Source organism: Tenrec ecaudatus, chromosome 14, assembly GCF_050624435.1.
Source record: "Tenrec ecaudatus isolate mTenEca1 chromosome 14, mTenEca1.hap1, whole genome shotgun sequence".
Classification (NCBI taxonomy): Eukaryota; Metazoa; Chordata; class Mammalia; order Afrosoricida; family Tenrecidae; genus Tenrec; species Tenrec ecaudatus.
In genome coordinates this window covers 115,962,704-115,986,864 of record NC_134543.1, presented here as the reverse complement: position 1 = coordinate 115,986,864, position 24,161 = coordinate 115,962,704, and the positions used below count along the sequence as shown (strand labels likewise).

Sequence of the window (24,161 nt, the reverse complement as noted above, 5' to 3'; positions counted from 1 at the left end):
GGAGCTGAACAGAAAATATCAAGGGGCAGCTTGAGAAGGCAAGATGAAATATTAAAATGAAATATGCTCCAGAGATCTAGAGCAAGAAACAAAAAAGAAGAGCATGCTCAGCATACCTTAAGCTGAAAGAACTGGAGAAAAAAAAATCTAGCCTCGAGTTGAAGTACTGAAAGATTCTATGGGCAAAATATTGAATGATGCAAGAAGTGTCAAAAGAAAATGGAAAGAATACAGGGAGTCATGGTAGCCAAAAGAACGAGTCTACATTCAACCATTTCAGAAGGTAGCATTAAGAACAAATGGTGCTGAAGAAAGAGGCTCCAGCTGCATTAGCCAAAAACAGGGCTTCAGGAATTGATGAAATACCATTTGAAATGTTTCAAAAAGCTGGTGGAACCCTGGTCTATGCCAGGAAATTTGGAAGACAGATGTTTGGCCAACTGACCTGGAAGTTGTCCATATTTGTACGCATTCCAAAGAAAGGTGACCCAATAGGATGGTCAAATTACAGAACAGTAATATCGATATTACATGTAAGTAAACTCATGTTGAGCAATGGTTACGGTAGTACATTGACAAGGAGCTGCCAGGTATTCTGGCTGAATTCACAGGAGGATGTGCAACAGGGATATATTGCTGGTGTCAGATGAGTATTGGCTCAAAGGAGAGAACACCAGAAAGATGTTTGTGTTTTATTGATTTTTTGCAAAGGCATTTGACTGTGTGGATCATCTGTATGCTGAGCAAATCATCGGAGAAAATAGATTATACGAAGAAGAATTCGGCATCAGGATTACAGGAAGGCTTATTAACAACCAGCAATATGCAGATGACACAATCTTGCTGATGAGGATCAAGGCTCGCAGTCTTTAGCTCCCCACTCAATGTCAAGAATACTAACATCCTCACAATAATAAGACCAATAGCACCATGATAGATGGAGACGAGATTGAAGTTGTCAATGATTTCATCTTTCTTGGATGCACAATCAGTGCTCATGGGAGCAGCTGTCAAGAGATCCAAAGGATGTGTTGCCTTGAGTAAATCTCCTGCACATGATCTCTCAGAATATTAAAAAGCAAGGATATCACTATGTGGAGTAGGGTGTGCCTGACGCCAGCTATGGTATTTTTAGTAACCTCATAGGCACGTGAAAGCTGGATATGGAATAAAGACAACTGAAGAAGAATCGATGCATTTGAATTGTGGTGTTGGTGAATACTGAAAATACCATGAACTGCTAAAAGGACAAACCATTCTGTCTTGGAAGAAGTCTGGTCAGAGTGTTGCTGAAAAGCAAGAATAGAAAGGCTTCATCTAATATAATTTGGACATATTATCAGGGGAGACCAGTCCAGGTGGAAAGGACGTCAAGTCTGGTAAGGTAGAGGGTAAGTGAAAAGGAGGAAGGCTCTCAAAGAAAAGGGCTAACACAGTAGCTGTAACAATGGGCTCAGGCTTAGGAACAATTGTAAGGATGGTGCAGGATAAGGCAATGCTCCATTCTATTTTGACTAGAAGGCAGCTAACAATAACAACAACAACATGCAGTACATAAAATATATTTTAAAAATGCGTAATCCCATATACTGAAGTTGATATAGGTAATATTTTTGGTATAATGTTGAGATAGTTAGTTTATTGTGCCAACCTGGCCCATAAACACAAGTGAGGTTAATTGAAGGACAGAGGGATAAATGGCTTGGTGAGCCTCATCTTTCTAGTTCTTGGGTCTCTTGATTTGTGATGGTAAGACCAGGGTGCAGCTGCCTTAGCCAGTTCCCTGCTTCAGCTGGCAAGGTTCGCTTTCTTCAATACATCCCCGAGGAGAAGCCATGGACCTACTCCAATGCAGCCTGGGGTGCTGGAGCAGCCATGTGGAGAACCCTGCCAGCACTGAGCTGTTTACACCTTCACTGACTCCTCCTGCAGTCAGCATCATTGCGTGTGTTTTGTGAGATGGAGGAGGACTTTGTGGACTGATGTCAGAAATATGGGTTAATATTGGACTTGTGGGCTTGGGCAACACTGATTTGGGATGTCTTCTTAACATTTTTATGAAATTCTCTTTGGACAAGATAGAAACTCTCCACTCAAACACAGCACACTGATATGAAGTGAGATAGGTAAAGACCCAAAACACAAAACAGGGTATGACAGCTAAAAATCCACAGATAGTGATAATAACTCTGAATTCCAATGGACTCTGAATTCCAATGGAAAAAGGCTGGAGGACTGGCTCAGAAAACACAATCCATCAATCTGTTGCCTGCAAGAGCCACATCTTAAGCACACAGTCAAGAATATGCTAAGAATAAAGGGTTGGCAGAAAGTTTACCAATCAAATGGTAACTCCAAAAAGGCAGGGGTGGCTATCTTAATCTCCGACAAAATGGACCTCAAGCTCCAAACCATAAAAAGAGACAAAGAGGGACACTACATAATGCTCAAAGGTTCAGTAACCCAGGAAACACTTAGCATATTGAATACTTATGCTAATAATAGTGTGGCAAATTTTGTCAAACTATTAAAAATATAAGAAGAAATCACGGAATCAACAATCAGAGTGGGGGACTTTAACACTCCGCTATCAGAGAAAGACAGATCACTGGGAAAGAAGCTCAGCAAAGAGGAGATAGAGCTAAACAATGTAATTAGGCAACAGGGTCTGATAGACAACTATAGGGCTTTCTACCCCAAGGCAAAGGGTTTCAATTTTTTTTTTCAAATCCACATGGATCTTTTTCAAGAATAGACCACATGCTGGGACACAAGTCCAGTCTGAGTAAATTCAAACACACAGATATTATCCAGATGTCTTTCTCAGATCACCATGCCATAGAGCTGGAAATTGATAAGAGGGCATCAAGAAAAGCAAGGGCAAGCAATTGGAGAATGAACAACAATCTCCTGCGACATGAGTGGGTACAGGCCTAGATCAGAGAGGATATTAGGAAGTTTCTAGAAACTAACAAGAATGAGAATACAATGTATCAAAACTTATGGGACACTTCAAAGGCAGTTATCAGAGGTAGTTTGATATCATTAAATGCATATATGAAAAAAAAAGAAAGGCGTATGACAGATATGGTAGCACAAAGCCTCTAACAACTAGAACAAAGTCAGCAGAACAATTGCTCAAATAGCAAGAGAAAAGAAATAATAAAAACCAGGGTGGAGTTAAACCAGTGGGAAGACAGAGAATGATGCAAAATATAAATGCAGCTAAAAGCTGGTTCTATGAAAAAATTAACAAAATTGACAGTCCTCTGGCAAAGCTTACCAAGGTTAGAAAGGAGCAAACATCAATAGCCAGGATGAGGGATGAATCAGGGGCAATAACAACAGACCCCAATGAGATTAAAAGGACAATCACAAAGTACTATGAAGGTCTGTATTCTAATGAATTCAGAAACATGGGAGACATGGATAGATATTTGGAAAAACAGTCTCCCCCTAGATTATCTCAGACAGAGATCAAGAACCTCAACAAACCCATAGCGAAAGAAGAAATAGAGAGGGTCATCAAAAACCTAACAACAAAAAAAAAGCCCCAGGGCCAGATGGCTTCACAGCAGAATTCTACCAAGCATTCAGGGAAGAGTTGACACTCATCCTCCACAAAATATTCCATAACATAGGAGAGGATGGAAAACTCCCAAACTCATTTTACGAAGCCAGTATTACATTGATACCCAAACAGGGCAAAGACCCCACAGGTATAGAGAATTACAGACCAATATCTCTAATGAACATAGATGCAAAAATCCTTAACAAAATATTGGCAAATAGAATACAAAAGTATATAAAACATATCATCCATCGCAACTAGGTAGGATTCATCCCAGGGATGCAGGGATGGTTTAACACCCGAAAATCCATCAATATTATACATCACATTGAGAAGAAAAAGGATAAAAACCATATGATAATATCTACAGATGCAGGAAATGCATTTGACAATATCCAACACCCATTCCTAATCAAGACACTCATGAAGATAGGATTGATTGGAAGGTAAGTTCCTCAAGCTTATACAGCTATCTATGAAAGACCAATGGCCAACATCATAGTCAATGGAGAAAAGACAAACAATCCCACTGAAAAAGGGTACACGACAAGGATGCCCCCTGTCCCCAGTTCTATTCAATATCACTTTGGAGGTGCTGGCTAACAACATAAGACAGTGGAAGGATATCAAAGGGATCCAAATGGGAGAGGAGGAGGTGAAACTATTGCTATTTGCAGACGACATGATCCTGTACATTGAAAACCCCAAAGGCCCCACAGCTGGAGTACTTACAGCAATAGAGGGATATGGAAGTGTAGCAGGATACAAGATCAATAAACAAAAGTCTGTAGGTTTTCTATACATATCAGACAGGACCATGGAAGAGGGGATTAAGAAGGAAGTACCTTTCATAGTAGCTAAGAACAAACTGAAATACCTAGGAATATATTTAACAAAAAATACTAGAAAACTATAAGACCCTACTACAGGAAACCAAATGCAACCTCCACAAAAGGAAGAACATCCCCTGCTCGTGGATTAGAAGGCTCAACATAGTAAAGATGACAGTTCTACCTAAAGCACTTTACAAGTTAAATGCTATACCAATTCAAATACCATCAACCTTCAAACAATTGGAAAAACTGACCACCAATTTCATATAGAGAGCGAAGAAACCAAGAATTAACAGAGAACTCTTCAAGAAGAAGGACACAGTTGGAGGACTCGCCTTACCTGATTTTAATGCCTTTTTACACAGCTACAGTGGTTAAAACAGCGTGGTACTAGCACAACGACAAACACTCAGACAAGTGGAAAAGAATAGAAAGCCCAAGAATAAAATCATCAGCATATAGACAACTGATCTTCGACAAGGGTCCCCAAACCATCAAGTGGGAAGCAGATACCCTTTTTAACAAGTGGTGCTGGAAATAATGGATATCCACATGTAGAAAGATGAAACAAGACGTTTACCTCACCCCATGCACAAGAATAAAACTAAGGTGGATCACAGACCTAGAAGTTAAACCCCAAACCATCAGGACCATCAAGGAGGGAATTGGGACTAACCTCAGAGCACTGTTCCAGGGAACTCATAGGCTCACTGCAATAGGGAAGGGTACACACACAGGTGAACTGGAAATCAACAAATGGGATTTAATAAAAGAATAAAGCACCTGTGCACCTTGAAAGATTTCACCAAGAGGGTGACAAGACAACCTACAGACTGGGAAAAGATTTTTAGTAATGACACATCAAAGAGCTCATTACTAAAATCTACAATACCATCATGACCTGCAAAAAGAGGAAAACAGTTAACCTCTAAGGAAGTGGGCAAAAGAACTGAAAAGAACTTTCACTAGGGAAGAGACCCATATGGTCAATAAGCATATGAGAAAGTGTTCCAGGTCATTAGCCATAAGAGAAATGCTAATCAAAACAACCATATGATACCACCTAACACCCCTGAGGCTAGCTCAAATCAGCAAATCAGAGAGCAACACGTGTTGGAGGGGCTGTGATGAAGTAGGAACCCTCCTCCACTGCTGGTGGTCGTGTAGATTTGTACAGCCACTGTGGAAAGCGATCTGGCGATACTTAAAGAAAATGGAAATTGATCTACCTTATGACCCAGTCATCCCTCTACTGGGCATATACCCAGTGGAAACAGCAAATAAAACACAACCAGTCCTCTGTGCTCCAAGGTTTATTGCAGCACAGTTCACAATCGCAAAGACTTGGAAACAGCCTAGGTTTCCATCGATAGACTAGTGGATTAGTAAACTCTGGCACATACACACAATGGAGTATTATGCGGCACTGAAAAGCACGGATGATCATATGAAACACGTCGTTTCATGGGAAGAGCTGGAAGGAATCATGTTAAGCGAGGTAAGCCAAACTCAAAAGGACAGGCATAACATGAGTCCCCTGAGGTAAGTACAATCAGCACGCCAGGAATAGAAGAATAAACACCTATCTTGCAATAAACGGGTGGAAGCATAGATAGTTGGAGGGAGAGCAGGCCACACCTAGGGAGGTACATGAGAGCCCAACATAAAGAAGGAGAAGGGGGGCAGGTGAAGGGAGAAGTGCGGTGGGGAGAAACCGAGTGGATGGCATGGGGGGAACAGGGTACTAACTTACCTGGGGGGAGAGTATTGGTTATGTCCCCACAGAACTGGAATGTGCATATGAACCCCACCATGACACGCCAAACCAGGAGGGCAATGTAAAGTGTGGAGGAATCCACAAAGAGAATGGACCATATGCCGACCCCAACCAATATTAGCCTGACCCCCACCATCGAAGGGAGTGCCACAGAAAATGAAACTAGATCGTCTGGTGTGGGAAAGGAACTGACCCACCACACCACACCCAGAAGGAATCTGAAGCAAAGGAAGGAGGAAGAACGGATGGGAGCAACCTGGGCCCACCAAGCACAGAGGACAATAGCCCGGCTTGAAGAGCCCAATGTACAGAGAGGACCATATAGCCGGACCCACAGCAAGATGCGACATCCTACACTGACCCATGGCCCTACATGGGACAGCACCTGAGACACAGTGGGGGATGTGCGACTGAACGAACCCTACCACACTGAGGCAAAACACTGGGGGTGTGCAATGGAGGGGCGGGGAAAGCAGAGCAAGGAGGTCCCGAGGGAGTAGAAAGGATTGACTTTGGGGCCAGGATGTGGCACCCCATCAGAAATGTCCAGAAAACACAACTAAAGGTCAACAAACAGACTTTGAACTACTAACAGGCTTTTTATTATTTTGCTGTCTTTTTGTTGTTTTTTTCTTTTTACTCTTCTTTTAAATTTTGTATGTCAGTGGCTTTTTTTTTTTTGTTTGCTTGTTGGTGTTGCTGCTGTCAGTGCCATGTTCTTACGTGCCACTTTGGTGCTGTCAAAGCCATCTGCATTTTTATGCACTTACGACTATATATGCAGGCCCACCTAGATAAGATAGGCTGGACAAACAATGTGAGAAGAAAATCACGGGACCAACAGTCTGAGAGGGACATGAGACTATGGGAGGTAGGGGAAGGGAGGAGGTGTTGGCCAACCCAGGGACAAGAGAACAAAGAGTGGTTCAAAACCAGTGGAGGGAGGGGATGGGAGGACTGGTAGTGAGTGACCAAGGGCAAGGTAACTGAGAGTTATTACTGAAACCAGAATGAAGGCTGAACATGGTAGTGGGACAGGAGGAAAGCGTAAGGAAAGAGAGGAAAGGAGTAGGAGGCAAAGGGCATACATAGAAGCCTAAATACAGACAGTACATATGTAAATATATTTATGACTATGGGAGAAATAGACCTATGTGCATATATTTATAGGTTCAGTAGTAGGGTAGCAGGTGGACATTGGGCCTCTTTGTATACATTCCCTCAATACAAGAGCACCTTGCTCAGCTAAACAGTCATTTCATGATACCCACCTTCCTGACATGATTGCTGAAGACAGACGTGTGCATAAGCAAATGTGGTGAAGAAAGCTGATGGTACCCGGCTATCAAAAGATATAGCATCTGGGGTCATAAAGGCTTGAAGGCAAACAAGTGGCCATCTAACTCGGAAGCAACAAAGCCCACAGAGAAGAAGCACACAAGCCTAAGTGAACACAAGGTGTTGAAGGGACCAGGTAGCAGACACCAAAGAACAAAAACCATCATTGTGTGATCACCTTCCCCACATAAACGCTGAAAACGAATGTGTGTAAAAGTAAGTGTGGTGAAGAAGGCTGATGGTGCCTGGCTATCAAGAGATATAGTGGCTGGAGACTTAAAGGCTTAAAAGTAAACAAGTGGCCATCTAGCCCAGAAGCAACAAAGCCCACATGGAAACAGCACATCCACATGTGTGATCATGAAGGACTGAAGGAACCAGGTTTTAAGCACCAAAGGCGGGGGAAAATCATACTATCATGAATGAGGGGAGTGCATGATGGGGACCCAATGCCCTTGCAGAGGGGTAGTGGGGAGGAGATGAGTCGCTCAGGGTTCAGTGTAGGAATAATGAAACTCAAAACCTTCCTCTAGTTCTTAAACGCTTCCTCCCCCCAACTATCATGATCGCGATTGTACCTTGCAAACCTGGTTAGACCAGAGGATGCACAGCGGTACAGTTAGAATCTGGAAACACAGGGAATCTAGGAAAAATGAACCCTGCAGGACCAACGGTGAGAGTGGCGATACCGGGAGGGAAGTGGGGGTAGAAAGGGGGAACCGACCTCAGGGATCTACATACTACCTCCTCTCTGGGGGATGGGCAACAGGATAGTGGGTGAAGGGAGATGCCGGGCAGTGTAAGATAAGATAAAATAATAATTTATAAATTATTAAGGATTCATGAGGGAGGAAGAGGGAAAAAAAGGAAAATGAGCTGATTACAGGAACCCAATGGAAGATGAATTTAGAGAATGTATAAGTGTGCTTTACACAATTGATGTATGTATGGATTGTGATAAGAGTCATATGAGTCCCAATAAAATGATAAAAAAACCCCTCTCTTTAAAAAAAAATCATTTCACTGGGGCTCATACAATTCTTATTGTCCATCCATCCATCCATCCATTGTGTCAAGCACATATGTACATTTGTTGCCATCATCATTCTCAAGACATTTGCCTTCTTCTTGGGCCCTTTGTATCAGCTCCTCATTTTCTTCCTCCCTCCCCACTTCATGAACCCTTCATAATTCATAAATTGTTACTATTTTGTCATATGTTACACTGTCTGATGTCTCCCCCTGCCCTCTTCTTTGCTGTCCATCCCCCAGGTAGGAGGCTATACAATATGTAGATTCTTGTATTCAGTTCCCCCTTTCGATCCCACATTCCCTCCACCCTCCAGGCATCGCCACTCTTACCACTGGTCCTAGAAGAGTCATCTGTCCTGGATTCCCTCTGTTTCCAGTTGTTATCTATACCAATGTACATACTCTGGTCTAGCCAGATTTGTAAGGTAGAAGTGGGAATATAATAGTGAGGGGAGGAAGTATTTAAGAACTAGAGGAAAGTTATATGTTTCTTCATTGCTACCCTGAACCCTGACTGGCTCATCTCCTCCTCACAACCCTTCAGTAAGGGGTTGTCCATTTGGCTGCCGATGGACTTTGAGTCTCCACTCTGTACTCACCTTGAAGATAAACAAGCAGCCATGTAGTTGAGAATAAAAGCCCACATGGATGAAGCACACCAGCCTGTCTGACCATGAGGTGTAGTAGGGACCAGTTATCAGACATCAAAAAACTAAAAATCATAGCATCGGGTGCCCACCTTCCTGATACCATCACTGAAGACAAACGTGTGCATAAGCAAATGTGGTGAAGACAGCTGATGGTTTCCGGCTATCAAAAGATATAGCATATGGGGTCTTGGAGAGTCAAAGATAAACAAGTGGCCATCTAGTTCAGAAGCAACAAAGCCCTCATGGAAGAAACACATCAGCCTGTGTGACCACGAGCTGTCAAAGGGACCAGGTATCAAGCATCAAGGAACAAAAAATCATATCATTGTAAATATGTGAGTGCAGAGTGGAGACTCAAAGCCCATCGGTAAAACTCTCTTATATGAGTTTCTGTGGATTTGTTTCTCTAAAATACCCATACTAACACAAATATATATATATATATATATATATACACACACACACTAAAACAGTGTATGTATGCATGCATACAAGCATGTGTATGTACATGCAAACAAATGCACACCTATAAAAGCAAAGTGAATATTTTATGCATACATTCTCTGGAATAAAACTACAATACTGTTTATTTGATGTGGACAAAACACCTTCATATTTATTAAGTCCAGAAACCTTTAGAGAAACATGGATTCAAGGAATAATGCGTTGACTACTTCTGAATATCCTGAAAATCTCAACCACACACAAGTCTATTCACCTTTCTGAAACCATCCTAAAATATAATCTAAGTGGGCATACCACATTGAAGTGATTATTTGCTCTCTTAGTGGGCTGTATCATCAAAATCCACAAAGTCATAAAGATGGGCTAACCCCTTCATAGGACTTACCTTGGCATTCTTTAATGCAGAAAGTAAAATTAAAATACTGATAAAGAAACAAACACCTTGGAGCACATTCATCACAGGAAAAATGCACAAGCCATATATTTCCCCCCAACTCCCTGGGGATTTCTTATAAATGAAGCAATGTCTTCGTATTTTCTGTGGTGTGATTTATTACGTTGTGGAGCTGGCGCCTGAATTTGACTCTTGGTGACTTCTACTGAAATTTTCAGTAATCTCTCAGAAATGCCATTTCTTAAGTGTATATATAATTACCAACCTACCATAAATCATAAAGCAACTGAAAAGAAAGGTTGTTTAACAGTCCTATCCTAGATGCTTAGTAGTTGGGAACCTTGCCACATAAAGAGACATGAGATTCAGATGCAATACCCAGCCTGCCTGTGTCTATTTCAAGGTAAATGTTGAAATTTTCCTCTTACAAAATTAGGATAAAATGAGATTTTCCTGCCAGAAACTCCAGAACAAAAGATACTATATTTGAAGTCATGATCTAGGGAATTATCTTCACCGTTTTGAAACTTACCAAGACCCGCAAACAATGGATCTTCTGTTCTGAACTGAAAACATATGTAACAGTCATGGATATTTAAAGGTAGCTTCTACTTCAAGAACCTTTATAGAATAATCAAGACTCAATCATTCTATAGTTCTAATATTGCTATCTTAATGTTATTAAAATTATTTCTAAAATCATGAATGGTTAAAATAGTAGGAATTCTCTTTTCATCACAATCCTTTAAGACTGCCCTCATTTACTATAGCAAAGATATCAATACTGTTTATAATAATTATCTTCAATTTTGGTTCATTTATCAATTCACTGTATACTCTGTTCCAGTATATTACTTACTCTGTGATGTCTGAGTGTCTATGAACTTCTTTATCAAGGCATCAGTAGTTTGGGTATAAAGACTAAGTGCATATCTCAGGGACTGCAAATCTGGGCTTTTCTCCAGGAAATTCTTTTTCAAGCCATTTCCTCCTGCATGAAAGTATTGCTAGAAAGAAAAAAAGATACAGAGAGAGAGATAAGCAGAGACATTTGGAAAGATACCATTGTAGATTTTATTGCTCCTTTAAGTGAGGCTCAACTTGGAAGAATAACTATGATCAACATAAGGTAGATTCCAACAAATAGTGCCACCCTGCCAAAGCATTTCATCCAGATTCCAAAGATATTAAATTTTTTTTAGAAATAGGTAGATTAGAAGTTGTATATATTCAGTAGTTCATACACATTTCGTTTCAACCCATCCATCGCAATCGCCCCAGTGTACCATCACTTACCCCACTTCTTCCCATTCCATTCTTCTTTTCTAACCTTTTGAACTTTGTTATGGGATACATGCTGTTATGTTGATATTTAAATAGTTGATCATTTCAATGCAGAACTAAGTTCGGCTCCTGACCTGAAGGGTGACTAAGGGCCCCAGTCTTGCGGGTTCTACCAGTCTTTAGTTGACCAGCAAGCCTGGTCTCTTACAATTTTGAATTTTGTTCCACATTGTTCTCTCATTCTACCTAGGACCTTGAAATATGATCTTTTTGAGAGGCTCTGTAGTAGTATCCAGTTATGTAGGTCTCGGCTTCCTGGGGACTAGTGTTTATATGGCCCATTAGATTAAATATTCCTAATGTCCTTCCATTTTTATACTTTTTATTTCCTCCAGATGTGGAGAGAGAAATAGCTGTACCTTAGATGGCCACTTATGATCTCTTACGACTCTAGTTTAGTTGCCCCTCACTCAAGTGGGAGGTGAAACATGGTCTTTGTGGACCATGTTATGCCCGTTGACAGTGATATCCCCCCAAGATTCTGGTCTTGATCCCCCAGACTCATTGACTCATTTCCTCAAGGTGTTTGGTTATGTTTAAGAAGGTTACATAACTTTGTTCTTTGAATGCCCTATGACGTTCATGAATTTTTTGCAGTCAGGGTAAACTCACATTTACAAATGTCCTCGGCCAAATCTCTATATAGTCATGAGTACAGGTCCCATTTTCCTCTTACACTTATTTAAAGATCAGTACTATTGAAAATCTCCCATTGTTTCGCCCTGCTACCACTTTTTGCTGACATCCTTCTGATGGTATGTTGCCTTCGCCTTCATCCATATTAACACTCATCTACCCTCTGGCTAGCACCTTCCTTTCCCATCTCTGGTACCACTGGTTCTCCTGGTGTGAAAATCAGTTCTTGACTTTCTATGAAATGGTCTTACACAGTATTTGCCTTTTGGAATTGACTAATTTCAGTCAGCATAACATCCTCTTGGAGCTTGGATAGGATAAGGGTTACAGGTTAGGCTGCTAACCTCAAGGTCAGCAATTCTAAACCACCAGCCACTCTGGTAGAGAAAGACAAGACTTTCTACCCCTGCCAAGTATTACAGTCTTAGAAATCTATAAGGGCAGTTCTACCCTGTTATATAGCATCCCTATAGGTGATAATCAACTTGATGGCAGGGAACATAATGTCCTCCAGGCCCATTCCTGTTATAAGATAGTTTGCTGATTCAGCACATTTAAAGGGTAGTACTTGATATTTTCTATCACAGACCCCCTGGCCCTGAAGACTAACACATTTTCCTTTCATTCCTAACTTTGGTTAAGCAATTGGGATCATGAAGATTCAGTGTTTGTAATCCTTGGAATATGACAAGTTTAGTTAACAATGGTCAACTTGGGTTCCTGACTTCAGGTACTTTGATAAATAGAAAACATACACAAGTATGTATATGGTTGTTTCTTTTTTTTTTTAAGGGAAAATTCCTGCTGTTCCAGGGAGGAGATGGATAATTAAATACATATATTAAAGGGGAAGATTTAATTTAGTCCTAATTCTGCTCCTGCTAGAAGAGTGGTGGTGTGCTCTCGGCCAGTTTGTTTACATAATAAACCAAGGGGTCACAGAGGTAATAACTCGTCCTAAGAGAAAAAGAAATGCTGGTGGTGTAATAGTTCTATGTTAGGCTGCTAACTGCAAAGTCAGCCGTTCAAAATCACCAGCAGATCAAGAGAGAGGGCTTTCTACTCCTGTAAAGAGTTAGGGCAGCGGTTCTCAACCTGTGGGTAGTGGCCCTTTGGGAGTCCAAGAACATTTCCCAGGGGTCACCTAAGACCATGTTTCCAATGGTCTTAGGAATCAAGACACCACTCCTCTATCCATCTCCACGCGGGTCCATCCACATGCAGATATGCCCACATATGGGGTCACCACAACGGAAGAACTGTGTTAAAGGGTCACGGCATTTGAAAAGTTGAGAACCACTGAGTTAGGGTCTCAGAAATACAAGGGCCAATTCTATCCTGTCCTCTATGGCAACCACGGGTTGGCATCAACTTGATGGCAGTGAGTTTGAGGTTTTGGGGGAGAACACACACTTGGCTGCTACCAAAAGACTGAAGGTTTGGAACTATCCAGAGAGCACCTTGGAGGACAGGACTGGTAACCTCCTCCCCCACATCAGTCACAGTTCTAGCCTGAAACACATGAGGTGTCCATGCATTGGAATCAACTCCAGGTCAACACTAAACCAGGAACAGGAGGGTCTTGCTCAAGATTTCTTGGACAATCTGAAGTCTTATCAAACATGAACATATGAAGTGCCAAAGATTTTAAAAAAATTTTAAAGGTGTTTTATCATCAAAACCCCAGAAGCACATCAGCCTGTCCCGGCCCTATCAATGAGAACAAAGTGGGTGCATAAGCAAAAGTGGTGAAGAAAGCTGATGGCTCCCAGCTATCAAATGATATAACGTCTTAGATCTTAAAGGCTTGCAGATAAACAGGTGGCCATCTAGCTAAGAAACAACAAAGCCCACATGGGAGAAGCACACCAGCCTACCCAGACACGAATGCTGAAGAAAAAGCAGGTGCATAAGCAAATGCAGTGAATAGAATCTGGGGTCCTATAGGCTGGAAGATAAACAAGGGGCCATGTAACTGAGAAACAACAAAGCCCACATGGAAGAAGTAAACTAGCCTGTGAGCACAAGGCATCGAAGGGATCATGTATTAGGCATAAAAGACAAAAAAAATCATAGCATTGTGAATGAGGGAGAGTGCGGAGTGGGGACCCAGAACCCACCTGTGGGAAATTGGACATCCCCTTGCAGAAGGGCTACAGGGAGGAGCCAAGCTAGTCAGGGTGCAGTGTAGCAATGATGAAATATACAATTTTCCTCTACTTCTTGAATGCTTCCTCCCCCTCTACCCCACTATCATGATCCCAATTCTACCTTACATACCCAGCTGGACCGGAGGATGTACATTGGCACAGATAGGAATGGGAAATACAGGGAATTCAAGACAGATGAACTCCTCAGAACCTGTGGTGAGATTGGTGATATCGGGAGGGTGGAGGGAAGGTGAGGGAAAGAGGTGGGACAGATTACAAGGTCAACATGTGGCCTCCTCCCTGCGGGACTGACAGTGAAGAAGTGGGTGAGGGGAAATATCAGATGGTGTAATATATGACAAAATAATAATTAATAAATTATCAAGGGTTCAGGGGGGAGGAGGAAGTGAGAGGGAGGGGAAAAATGGGCAGATGCCAAGGGCTTGGGTGGAAAGCAGGTGTTTTGAGAATGATGATGGCAACATATGTGTAAATGTGCTTGACACAATTGATGTATGTATGGATTGTGACGAGAGTTGTATGAGCCCCTAATAAAATGATAAAAAAAGAAAATTATAAAAAGGTGTTTTATGATATCTTAAAACTACGGAGTGTTTTCAGAAAAAAAAAAGTCAAAGACTGAATGGGCCAAAAAGGTTATTGGGTCTTTTGTCTAGTTCACTCATCTGGGCTATCATGGTTTCCCCCCCTTTAAGATGTTGGTGGGGTCGTGGATCACTCATTGGACTGTTAACCACAAGGTCACTGGTTCAAAACTCTTAGTAGGCCCTCAAGAGAAAGATAAGGCTTTCAGCTCCCATAAAGAGTTACAGGCTCAAAAACCCTGTCACTAAATCACTATGTTGGAATCTATTCCACGACAGTGGGTTTGTTCTTTTTGGTTTGGGTAAATTGTAGGAAACGGATACTGTGATTCTTTTTTCATATATATGCAAATTAATTTTGGGGTACAACTGATTATTGTCTCTATTTGTAAGTCTACTGAACTGTTTCTTATTGCTTCTTGGAATTCTCCTTTGACTTAGTTGTAAAATCTTACTGATTTCCCTCGTTAATTTATGAGTCAAATAAAAAATGACATTTTATGTCTGCTTTGATAATGTTTTATGCCTGTTTAGCACTCCCCCCTAAAAAATTATCTAGCAGCTTAAATACAGTATCTTGGATAACAACATGCTAAAATGTAACCATTGTTTTTACTGTCTACTTTGCGGGGGATTTCGGTTCAGAATTGACTTGATGGCCGTGAGCTTGTACTTGTGGGTATATTTCCTTGATGTAGCTAAAGGGATAATGCTTTCTTGCTACTACTATATTATCATCAGATTTTCACTAGTTTCTTAGGAAGTAGTAGCATAGAAGTAGAGCGCTCAGGGCCTCTGGTGACAAAGTGAATATAAAGTGTGCTGCTAACTGTGAGGTCAGCATACAAAACAACCAGCCATCCCTCAGGAGAGAGATGGGCTTTCTACTCCTGTAACGAGTTACCGTCTTGGAAACCCACAGGGGCAGTTCTACGCTGTCCTACAGTCACCATCAGCCGACATCAACTCGATGGCAGAGAACTTGAGAGAGCTTTGAAAAGCTAAGAAATGACATTGTACTTCTGAAGATTCAAAACACTAACATATTATAGACTCTGAGACAGACAGACAGGAAATAGATCTGTTTAGCCTTTTACTGAAATATTTGACATGACCTTACTTGACCCAAAACCATGCATCATAGCATAACCGATTAAAATTACTGAGGACAGATGTCCCCCCGAGGTATATGGTTTGGGATGCTCTAGAAAACATAATTTGACAACATTGAAATATTTTTGAGGCCCTAAAAGGATTCAGGGAAGAAGGAAACTAGAGTTGCGCTATAAAGGTGTGAACTATGTATTTGTCTTTGGCACCTATGATAGTTTTATGTGTCAACTTGGCTTCTCAGAGATTTTGTTAAACACTAGACTAGTTGCTGTTCCATAATGAAATATAATATACTATAATCACCTTCCATAATATATATGCCATGACATAACATCATTGAGAGGTTTATTAGGGTGTGGTATGCCTTCCAATTATAAATAATATTCTGGCCCAAATCGTTTTCTCTCTTTCAACTCAGTAGTCTTCCTTAAGCTACGGTTCTTGGTATACACACCTACAGGTCTTTCTTCTGTTGCCTGATCCACAGAGTTTGGACTGTTTATCCCCTCATAACCCCATGAGTCAACAAATGTCTCCAGCTTTCCAGTTAACTTAGGAATTTAAAAATTTCCAGCCTCAACAAGTATGCAGGTTATTCCCTTGAAATAAGTATCTATGCATCTGTCATCCATCACCCCCTAGATTTCCATTTCTGTTTCTCTAGAGAACCCACAAGGCAGATGCCTTCTAATTTCATAAAACTTATGTTTTTAATACTGAGGTTTTATTTTAGTAGGACACTGGGACATGGAGGACTAATTGTAAACTGGAAAAACTATTTGAAGATTAGTTTGTTTCTGTGTATGTGGCCTATGGGTCTCTTTCGAGTTTTGGGCTCTGATATAACTCAAGTAACTTTCTCCATTTTTAGACACAGAATCTCGTGAGGAATCTCCCTACAGCCTCTAGCACACTGTTTGGTGAACAGTAGATAGAAATGATGGCTCTTCCTTTGGGGTGCATTGCCTTCCTGTAGGCGATCTGGCAAGACAGGAACCCAGCACAGAGGGTAGCAATGCCAGGCGAGAAAACCAGTGAAAAGGTGCCAAGAATGAAAGCTTCCTGTTCTGTGAACCCAGAAAAGCAATATGCCAGGGGCTCCTCATGCAAAGATAAAAGGAAATGATTTCCATGCTCAGGCAAGTGGGAGCTTGATCCAAATGCTCCTTCAGGGAAATCTTCCAGCATTCAGAACCTGGGCGACAGCCCCACGAGCAGGCTTCTGGCTCTCTCATTTATATGGATAATCAGGAGTCAGGGGGCTGTGGTTTTATTGTACAGATACAGACCTTAGCATGCAGCGGTTGCATGTTCAAACTTGACTCTCTGCAAGTGACCCGAAGGAACAGGAGAGCAGAATTTGGATTTTGCTAAGGCTTCAGGTTTGAAAGATATAAAGAAAGGGGCTAATATGTGGGGCGAAAGTGTTTTGGTTATTAAAACAGATTTTATATCCATCGTTCAATACATTTTAGCTGAGAGCCATTCATTGTAGCACCATTTTTCTGGGGGAGTTTTATCCTCTGGGGACTTTGTGAATGTGGCATTTGGAAACCTTGTGAGTGTTTCACTTAAGCATAAGGAAAGTTGATTCCTTATCTTTGGATCTAAACAAAAGGCTGCGCTTCAGTTGTTCTTGTTCCTCTGCAGTCTACCGCATAAAACAAGAATGTCGCTCTCTCTGGGCAGATGTCTACTTAGACTATCGCAAATTAGCAGCCCCAATTGGCAAGACAACAAGATGGAACGGGTCATGTCCTCCTCACTCAAGAATGGGATGGATGCTCATTCTCTCATAGGGACATGGATTTGGAGCTTAGCCCTCTGAACGATGTCAGCTGGGTGACATTCTCTCTATCCTTGGCCCTCCTGATATTTTCTCCACTGACTTGGGCAAAGGGAGAAAGCATATTTAGTTCATATTTGCCGTTGACCCAAAGATTGGATTTATTGGATGCCAAATCCGGGATTCAAAATGATCTTGGCAGTCTGGAATGGCAGGTCAGCATTTCCAGGATGAGATGGCAAAGAGGAAAGGAAAAGGCCTGCCCTCACGATAAAATGTTTACTTCAAAGCACAGAAAGGGGGTGACCTGACTTAACAGAGGTTCATTTTTAAAAACCATGAAGCTTTAGCTGATCTCAAGTTCAACATAATTTAATAAGCGAGGGAACGGCTATGAAAGCGAATGACATCAGACTGTACATGAGTGCAGGAAGAAAGGTCAAGACAAGAGGTAGAAGTGGCAACATTCTCCACTGGAATACTAGGTTTATTCTAGGCTTTATCACTTCTAAGGAGTATGAAAAAGTAGTCGTATAGAAGACCAAAATCGTGTAAGGTCTAGAGGCCAGTTTTTCATTACACGACTAAAGATGACTAAAGCAGCATGCCTGTTTGATTCAATGTCTGCAAACGTATCACATGGAAGAGGAAACAGAATTATTTTATAGAAGTTTGAAAGGACATAGCAAGACTAACACTTAACCAAAATTATCAGGAAAACAGATTTTACCTTGATAAAAAAAACACGTCTAAGAGGTAGCAGCTTCAAATTTTAATGTGCACAAACTAGTAAGGTCTCATTACTGGCCATTATTAAGAAGTGGCCATATGCCAATGATATTTTAAGATCTCCATATGGGAAGTTGTGAGTTGTGCATTGGGTCATGTTTCCAATTTAGAAATTTTAGAATGCTCTCCCCCAACCCTGCTGACTTTCTACTCTTAATGTGCTGGAAAATGTACCGTATATATACGTGCATAAGCTGATTTTTTCAGCACAAAAATGTGCTGAAAAACTGGAGCTCAGCTTACACACGGGTCAGTGGCAAGAATGGATGTCATCTGGTCAAGCCTGACTAACAAAAGGAGGAAATCTCATGAAGCCTGACATAGAGTTAATAGCAAAGTGGGTTCGAGATGCATGGGAAGACATTCCAGAAGACATGGTGCGATGTGCCTTCCAGAATGTAGTATTAGTAATGCTATGGATGGCAGTGAAGACTGTGCTTTGTATGAAAATGACAGCAGTGATGGTGATGACGGCAATCTCATTGAGGACAGTGTCTATGGAGACCTCACACCAGCTGACGCTCTGCATTGGGATACGGATGATGATGAGGAATCCAGTTTTGAAGGATTTTAACTCTTTACATTTTAGCTTGGTTGCTGATTGAACTCAGGGAATAGTACTCTTAAGGTATCATTGTTAATACCTTATTGTTTTTGTTGAACCTATTTTCCACTTACTGTGCTGGTTTCCTAATGTTAAATGACTTGCCTTTTTAATGTTTTTTTTTTAACTTAAAATAAATATTTAAATACATTACCCCACTGATGTCTCAATTTTTAGTAATTTTATTTTCATTTGTTTTGATTATTGAAACTCACCAATAGCTCCTGCATTTTCCACCCTGGGCTTATACTCGTCAATCAGTTTTTCTGGTTTCCCAGGTAATAATTAGGTACCTCGGCTTATACTTGGGTCGGCTTATATTCGAGTATATACGGTAATTCTTCTATCCTTTATAGAATGTGATTTTTCATAGGTTATTTAGCTCCTCAGATTATCACCTGGAGCTGCTGATGGTTTTGAACTGCCAACCATGTGAATCTCAGCCCAAAGCATCCTGGGCTCTTCAAACCAAAGCCCTGCTAAACTTACGAAGTTTCTCTTATACTCCAACTCATCTCCAGGTTTAGTCATTTACTTCTATTCCTACCATCCTATCTAACTCCAATTTGGCCATAAGGAGACAAATATCCTGTCTTGTTTTTCCAATTTTCTCGATGGATTCATGCTTCCCAGTCACGGGACTGAATACCTGAGTCAGCCACACTCAGTGGCCAAGCCCCTCCTCTTGTCGTTCCTATATGTCATTCACAAGGCTAGCACCAGGGTAACAGTCCTCCTCCCTCATCATATGCATTAAATAACTTTCGCACTTCTTTGACTGCCATCTTGAACTATTAAATTCGACTTACATGTTCCTGTAAGATTATCATTGCTGAAAGGATATTTCTCAAAATAGCATGTATTTTCAAAATCTTCAAAGGCATTTTTTAAAAAGAATCTATTGAGGTCCCAAACAGATCTTTGTAGTCCCCCCACTCCCCCAAAAAAAGCATTTTCTGGTTCCATTTTCTATAGCTCCACTAGGGAAATATCTAGTTAAGCCTAATCCATTCCAGTCTACTCTCAAACTACCTGGGCTTCTTGTCTTGTGTTTTCCCACTGTGACATCCTTTCTCCCCGATGCGTTCACATCATGAATGTTCTCCCATGGAAAGCTGTCAGCTTCCTTCTCAAGACTGTAATCTCCCATCCCTCCGACAGACAGGCCCCTCCACGTGTCCTCATCTCATTCACAGCGGTTGTTCAACTTTTCTAAAGCCGTATTTCTCTGGGCCTCAAACAGCTGTGTTACCCTGGAACTCTTGCAAGGTTGCCTTCGAGTGAACATACATGATCTTTATGTGATTTTTAATATGTTCATTTATCTCAATCTACACTAGGAGTCCCTTGAGAAAAGGAGTTTTTTCAGAGGTGATGTGACCCCTCAGAAATGCCCCCCTTGAAAACAATCATGGCCTCCTAAAATTGACGTGCATTGCTCTAAGAGATTCATGAAATGTGTAATTATTTCGGAAAGAAGGTATACTTGTTTGAATAACTATTGTCTGAGATGGGATCTCAGGGAGCACCGAAGAATCAGAAGAGATTAGTATTTTTGTAACCCCGGGTGTTTCTGCACAGGAAACCAAGAGGCCAAGCGCAAGCCATAAGGATTTTAACCATTATATGGGACTAATAATCAGATTGACTGGTTGCTGTATTTGAGAGGGCGTGAAGAGTGGATTAAGAAAGTAAAAACAGAACATACAAACAAAACAATACTGGTTGCAGTAGGAGATTGTCTAGTAAGATCTTAGATTGAACAGGGGAAAGAGAATCCTCTAAAAGGAACTATTACTTAGAAGACATGCTAATGAACTTTGATGGAAAACTTTCTACATGACATGTATTTAATTCCCTTATGTCATAATTATTATCTTTTCCATAATCCTTAAATTCTGTAATGATTTGCATAGAGGAGATTCTTTACTATCATGTTTCTTTGTTAATCACCCGCTGTGCTGATATCTACTTGCCTGTGGTGTAATCCACCACCTGCTTGCAGATAGCACATTTCCACTTACAATTGGATCTGCCTTTCTGACACATATGAAGTCTTCCACCCTACGTACACCGAGATGTTGGCTTTACTAACATAAAGGGTGGTGGGGACCCCTATCATTGCATCTGAATTGGGGTTAGAGAGAATTACATATGAAATATCCTTTCTTTTTTTTAAACTTGAAAAATAATCAAAGACCCACCCTCCCTGCCTGTTTTTTTTTCATTCTTCATGAAATTTCATAAATACATCACGTCATGCCTGGTTACAATTTGTGAGAGAGAGAAAAAAATCAGGATATTTCTGCCTGCTTAGCAAGCCATTCCTCCCTTATAATGCTTTTATCCTAAATTATTCTAATTCTTCATATTTGTCATATATTAGATATTGATCATAACATCATTTTAATGTCTGATTTAAAAACGTAAATGTTTCTTCACTATTTTAGAAGGAATTTCCTGCTTTGGTTCCATATGTTATTTTGGTAGCATTTCCAATCATCACCTTTTTTTCCCTTCCAATACTTGTAATCTTACTTTTGGCAAAAGCCATGCAAACAATTCATTTGTAACTATTGATTTCTGTTCTTTTAAAAATTATTTGATAGATCTTGAAAATTATTTTCTACTCCAACTAAGGTCTTCCTTTATATACAAGTCAAAAAAAACCAATCCCATTCCCATCAATTCTACTACAATTTATAGCAAACCTATGTAGCATTTCCAAGACTGTAAATCTTTACAGAAACAAGTAACTGTATCCTTCCGCAATGGAGAAACTGACAGGTTTGAACTACCAACCTTAAGTTTCACAGTCCAACATTTAACCAAAGTGTCACCAGAATTTATTTTATATGTATAGGATGTTAACATACTATTCCATCCTTAAAAATAAAAAAAGGAAAAGAAAAAAAATGTAAATCCCTCTCTGTACTTAACACTTTGTCCAAAATTGTTTCCTGGCTTCAATTGTGGATATTTTTGTTCATGAGTCAAGGGCAACGTCTACCTATTGTCTTCAGCAATATTTTTATTGGTTAGCCATACTCTCTAGATACAGGAAGTTCTCCAATGATAATTTTTAAAAAATTACAATGCTCCAAATTAAGTTGGTTAATTTGTTCCTCTTTTACTGACAGGATATTATTTTTTCTTGGGAATGACTCCGATCCAATATGGTGGGGTTCAGTCAGACACAACCTCAAACTCACTACCCTGCGTTAACTGAAGATTTTAGGCTGACCTCAAACTTCTATCGGTTGGTTCATGCTTTTCCTAATTTTCATCCTTTAGACCCCAAGACTTCCCTCTCCATGAGGCCTTCCCTGGCTCTGCAGAGAGTGTTCATTGTACTCTCTGCTTTCCCAACATCTTGTCCACAATTCTTTCATCCACTCAATTGTGGACAGTTTTGTTCATCAATCAAGGAGAATGTTGCCTGTAGTAGTATTTTTATTTGTCGCTACATTTTCAACAAACACGAAGTTCTCGTGTTGGTGATTTTAAAAAATAACAATGCTCCAAATTAGGTTGGTTATTTTGTTCTACCCATAAGAAGCTGAAGTCTAAATCATGCAAAAATAAATGTCTGGTGATAAACAGTGTCGACAAGCAACTACCAAAGTTGCCTCATGGATAATGGATAGTGGGGTGAGTCCTAAATGAGATCATAAGATGTGGTTCATCATCGTATTCTGCTATTTATATGGAAAACTGAGCATAAGAAATTGCATCAATAGGAACATAACAAGTTTATTCAAAAACGGTATTTGAATACAAACTCATTTAGTCTCCGTTATATCCTGTATGCTTGCAGAAAGTAAGATGGATTTGGATAGGGCTCTTTGATCCATGCGTTTAATGTTTTTAGTGAAATCTTTGTGTCCACCAAGAGAAAGATCAGACTTTTTATTCTTGTCAAGAGTGACCGTCTTAGAAATCCTCAGGGCAATTCTACCCCACTGCATAGGGCGCCATAAGTCAAAATGGACTCGATGGCAATGAGTTTGGTTTTGTTGTTTTGTGTCCACAGTGGATCAGCCATCGTGGTCAATGTCATGTTTGGGTCCAAATCACTAGGCCTTAGGGAGTGAACCCCATCTTGATTTTCCAGAGAATTTCTGATTCCGTCATAAAATCATATGATGATTGGTTAAAATTTAGGAATTTCTTTCAGTCTTTAGACCCATGCTCTGCTGTAAGGAGCTGCTGCCAAGAAAAGTTTCCCTGTTTTGCTGAAAGAAACTCTCCTTTTAGGGACACATCCAAGTCTCCCGGAGACATGGGCTTGGAGTCTCAGAAGCCCACTAGGACCCTTTATAATGGCGCTCTTTTCTCTCTTGACTTTTCTGTGAGTTTGAACTTAGGGTTAGGCTGCGTGCTATCTGCCTCCTAGCTGTCACTGCTGTACCACTTTTGTCTTCAAGGACAGTTCCTTTGCTTTGGCAGGCACATGGAATGATGTGTCAACATATTGTCCTAAATTCTGTTGTATGTCACATTTTACCCTCGATTCATAATTGAAATTGTGTGCCTGGTGTGAAAGCCTAGCCCCAGCCCTGTGAAGGTTTGAGCATTTTCCTAACCCCATCTCCACTCTCACAACATACAATTAAGACAGTTAATATGTTTGATCTATAGTTGTATAGAGGCTGATGATTTAAATGACTTTTAAATTACTTTAAATAACTAGCAAATAATCCAAGTAACTGAGATAGTGTATTTTAATTTAGAAAGATTACATCTTCTCAGAAGAAATATTATCCATGTTAGCCTGCTCCATTTGTAAATGTTTTGTAAAACAGCATGACAATGACTTTAGGGTTCAATGCCATTCCTCAGTTCTGCCATTCACTACCTGCTTTGTGGCCTGGAACAAGCAACTGAAACCCTTTTGCCTCAGTGTCCTGATCTCTAACGTGGGAATGATCACTTTTGACCTACCTAACATCAAGCTGATTACAAGGATCTGGTGAAATGATAAACATACATGAGAGAGAATTGAAAAAAAGACAAAAAACAGAAAGTCTATACTCTGTAAACTCCATAGCATTCACTCCAATTTCTCACTTTC

At 40.5% G+C, this 24,161-nt stretch overlaps 1 protein-coding gene across 2 annotated transcripts in view; it reads right to left on the bottom strand.

Moving 5' to 3' along the window:
- Nucleotides 1-24,161, bottom strand: part of UNC13C (unc-13 homolog C) — a 550,871-nt gene that overhangs the window by 62,406 nt on the left and 464,304 nt on the right. For both annotated transcript variants that reach the window (XM_075530957.1, XM_075530958.1), the window contains one exon: nucleotides 10,920-11,067. In XM_075530957.1, the coding sequence (XP_075387072.1) occupies nucleotides 10,920-11,067 (148 nt within the window). The remainder of the gene's footprint in view (nucleotides 1-10,919; nucleotides 11,068-24,161) is intronic.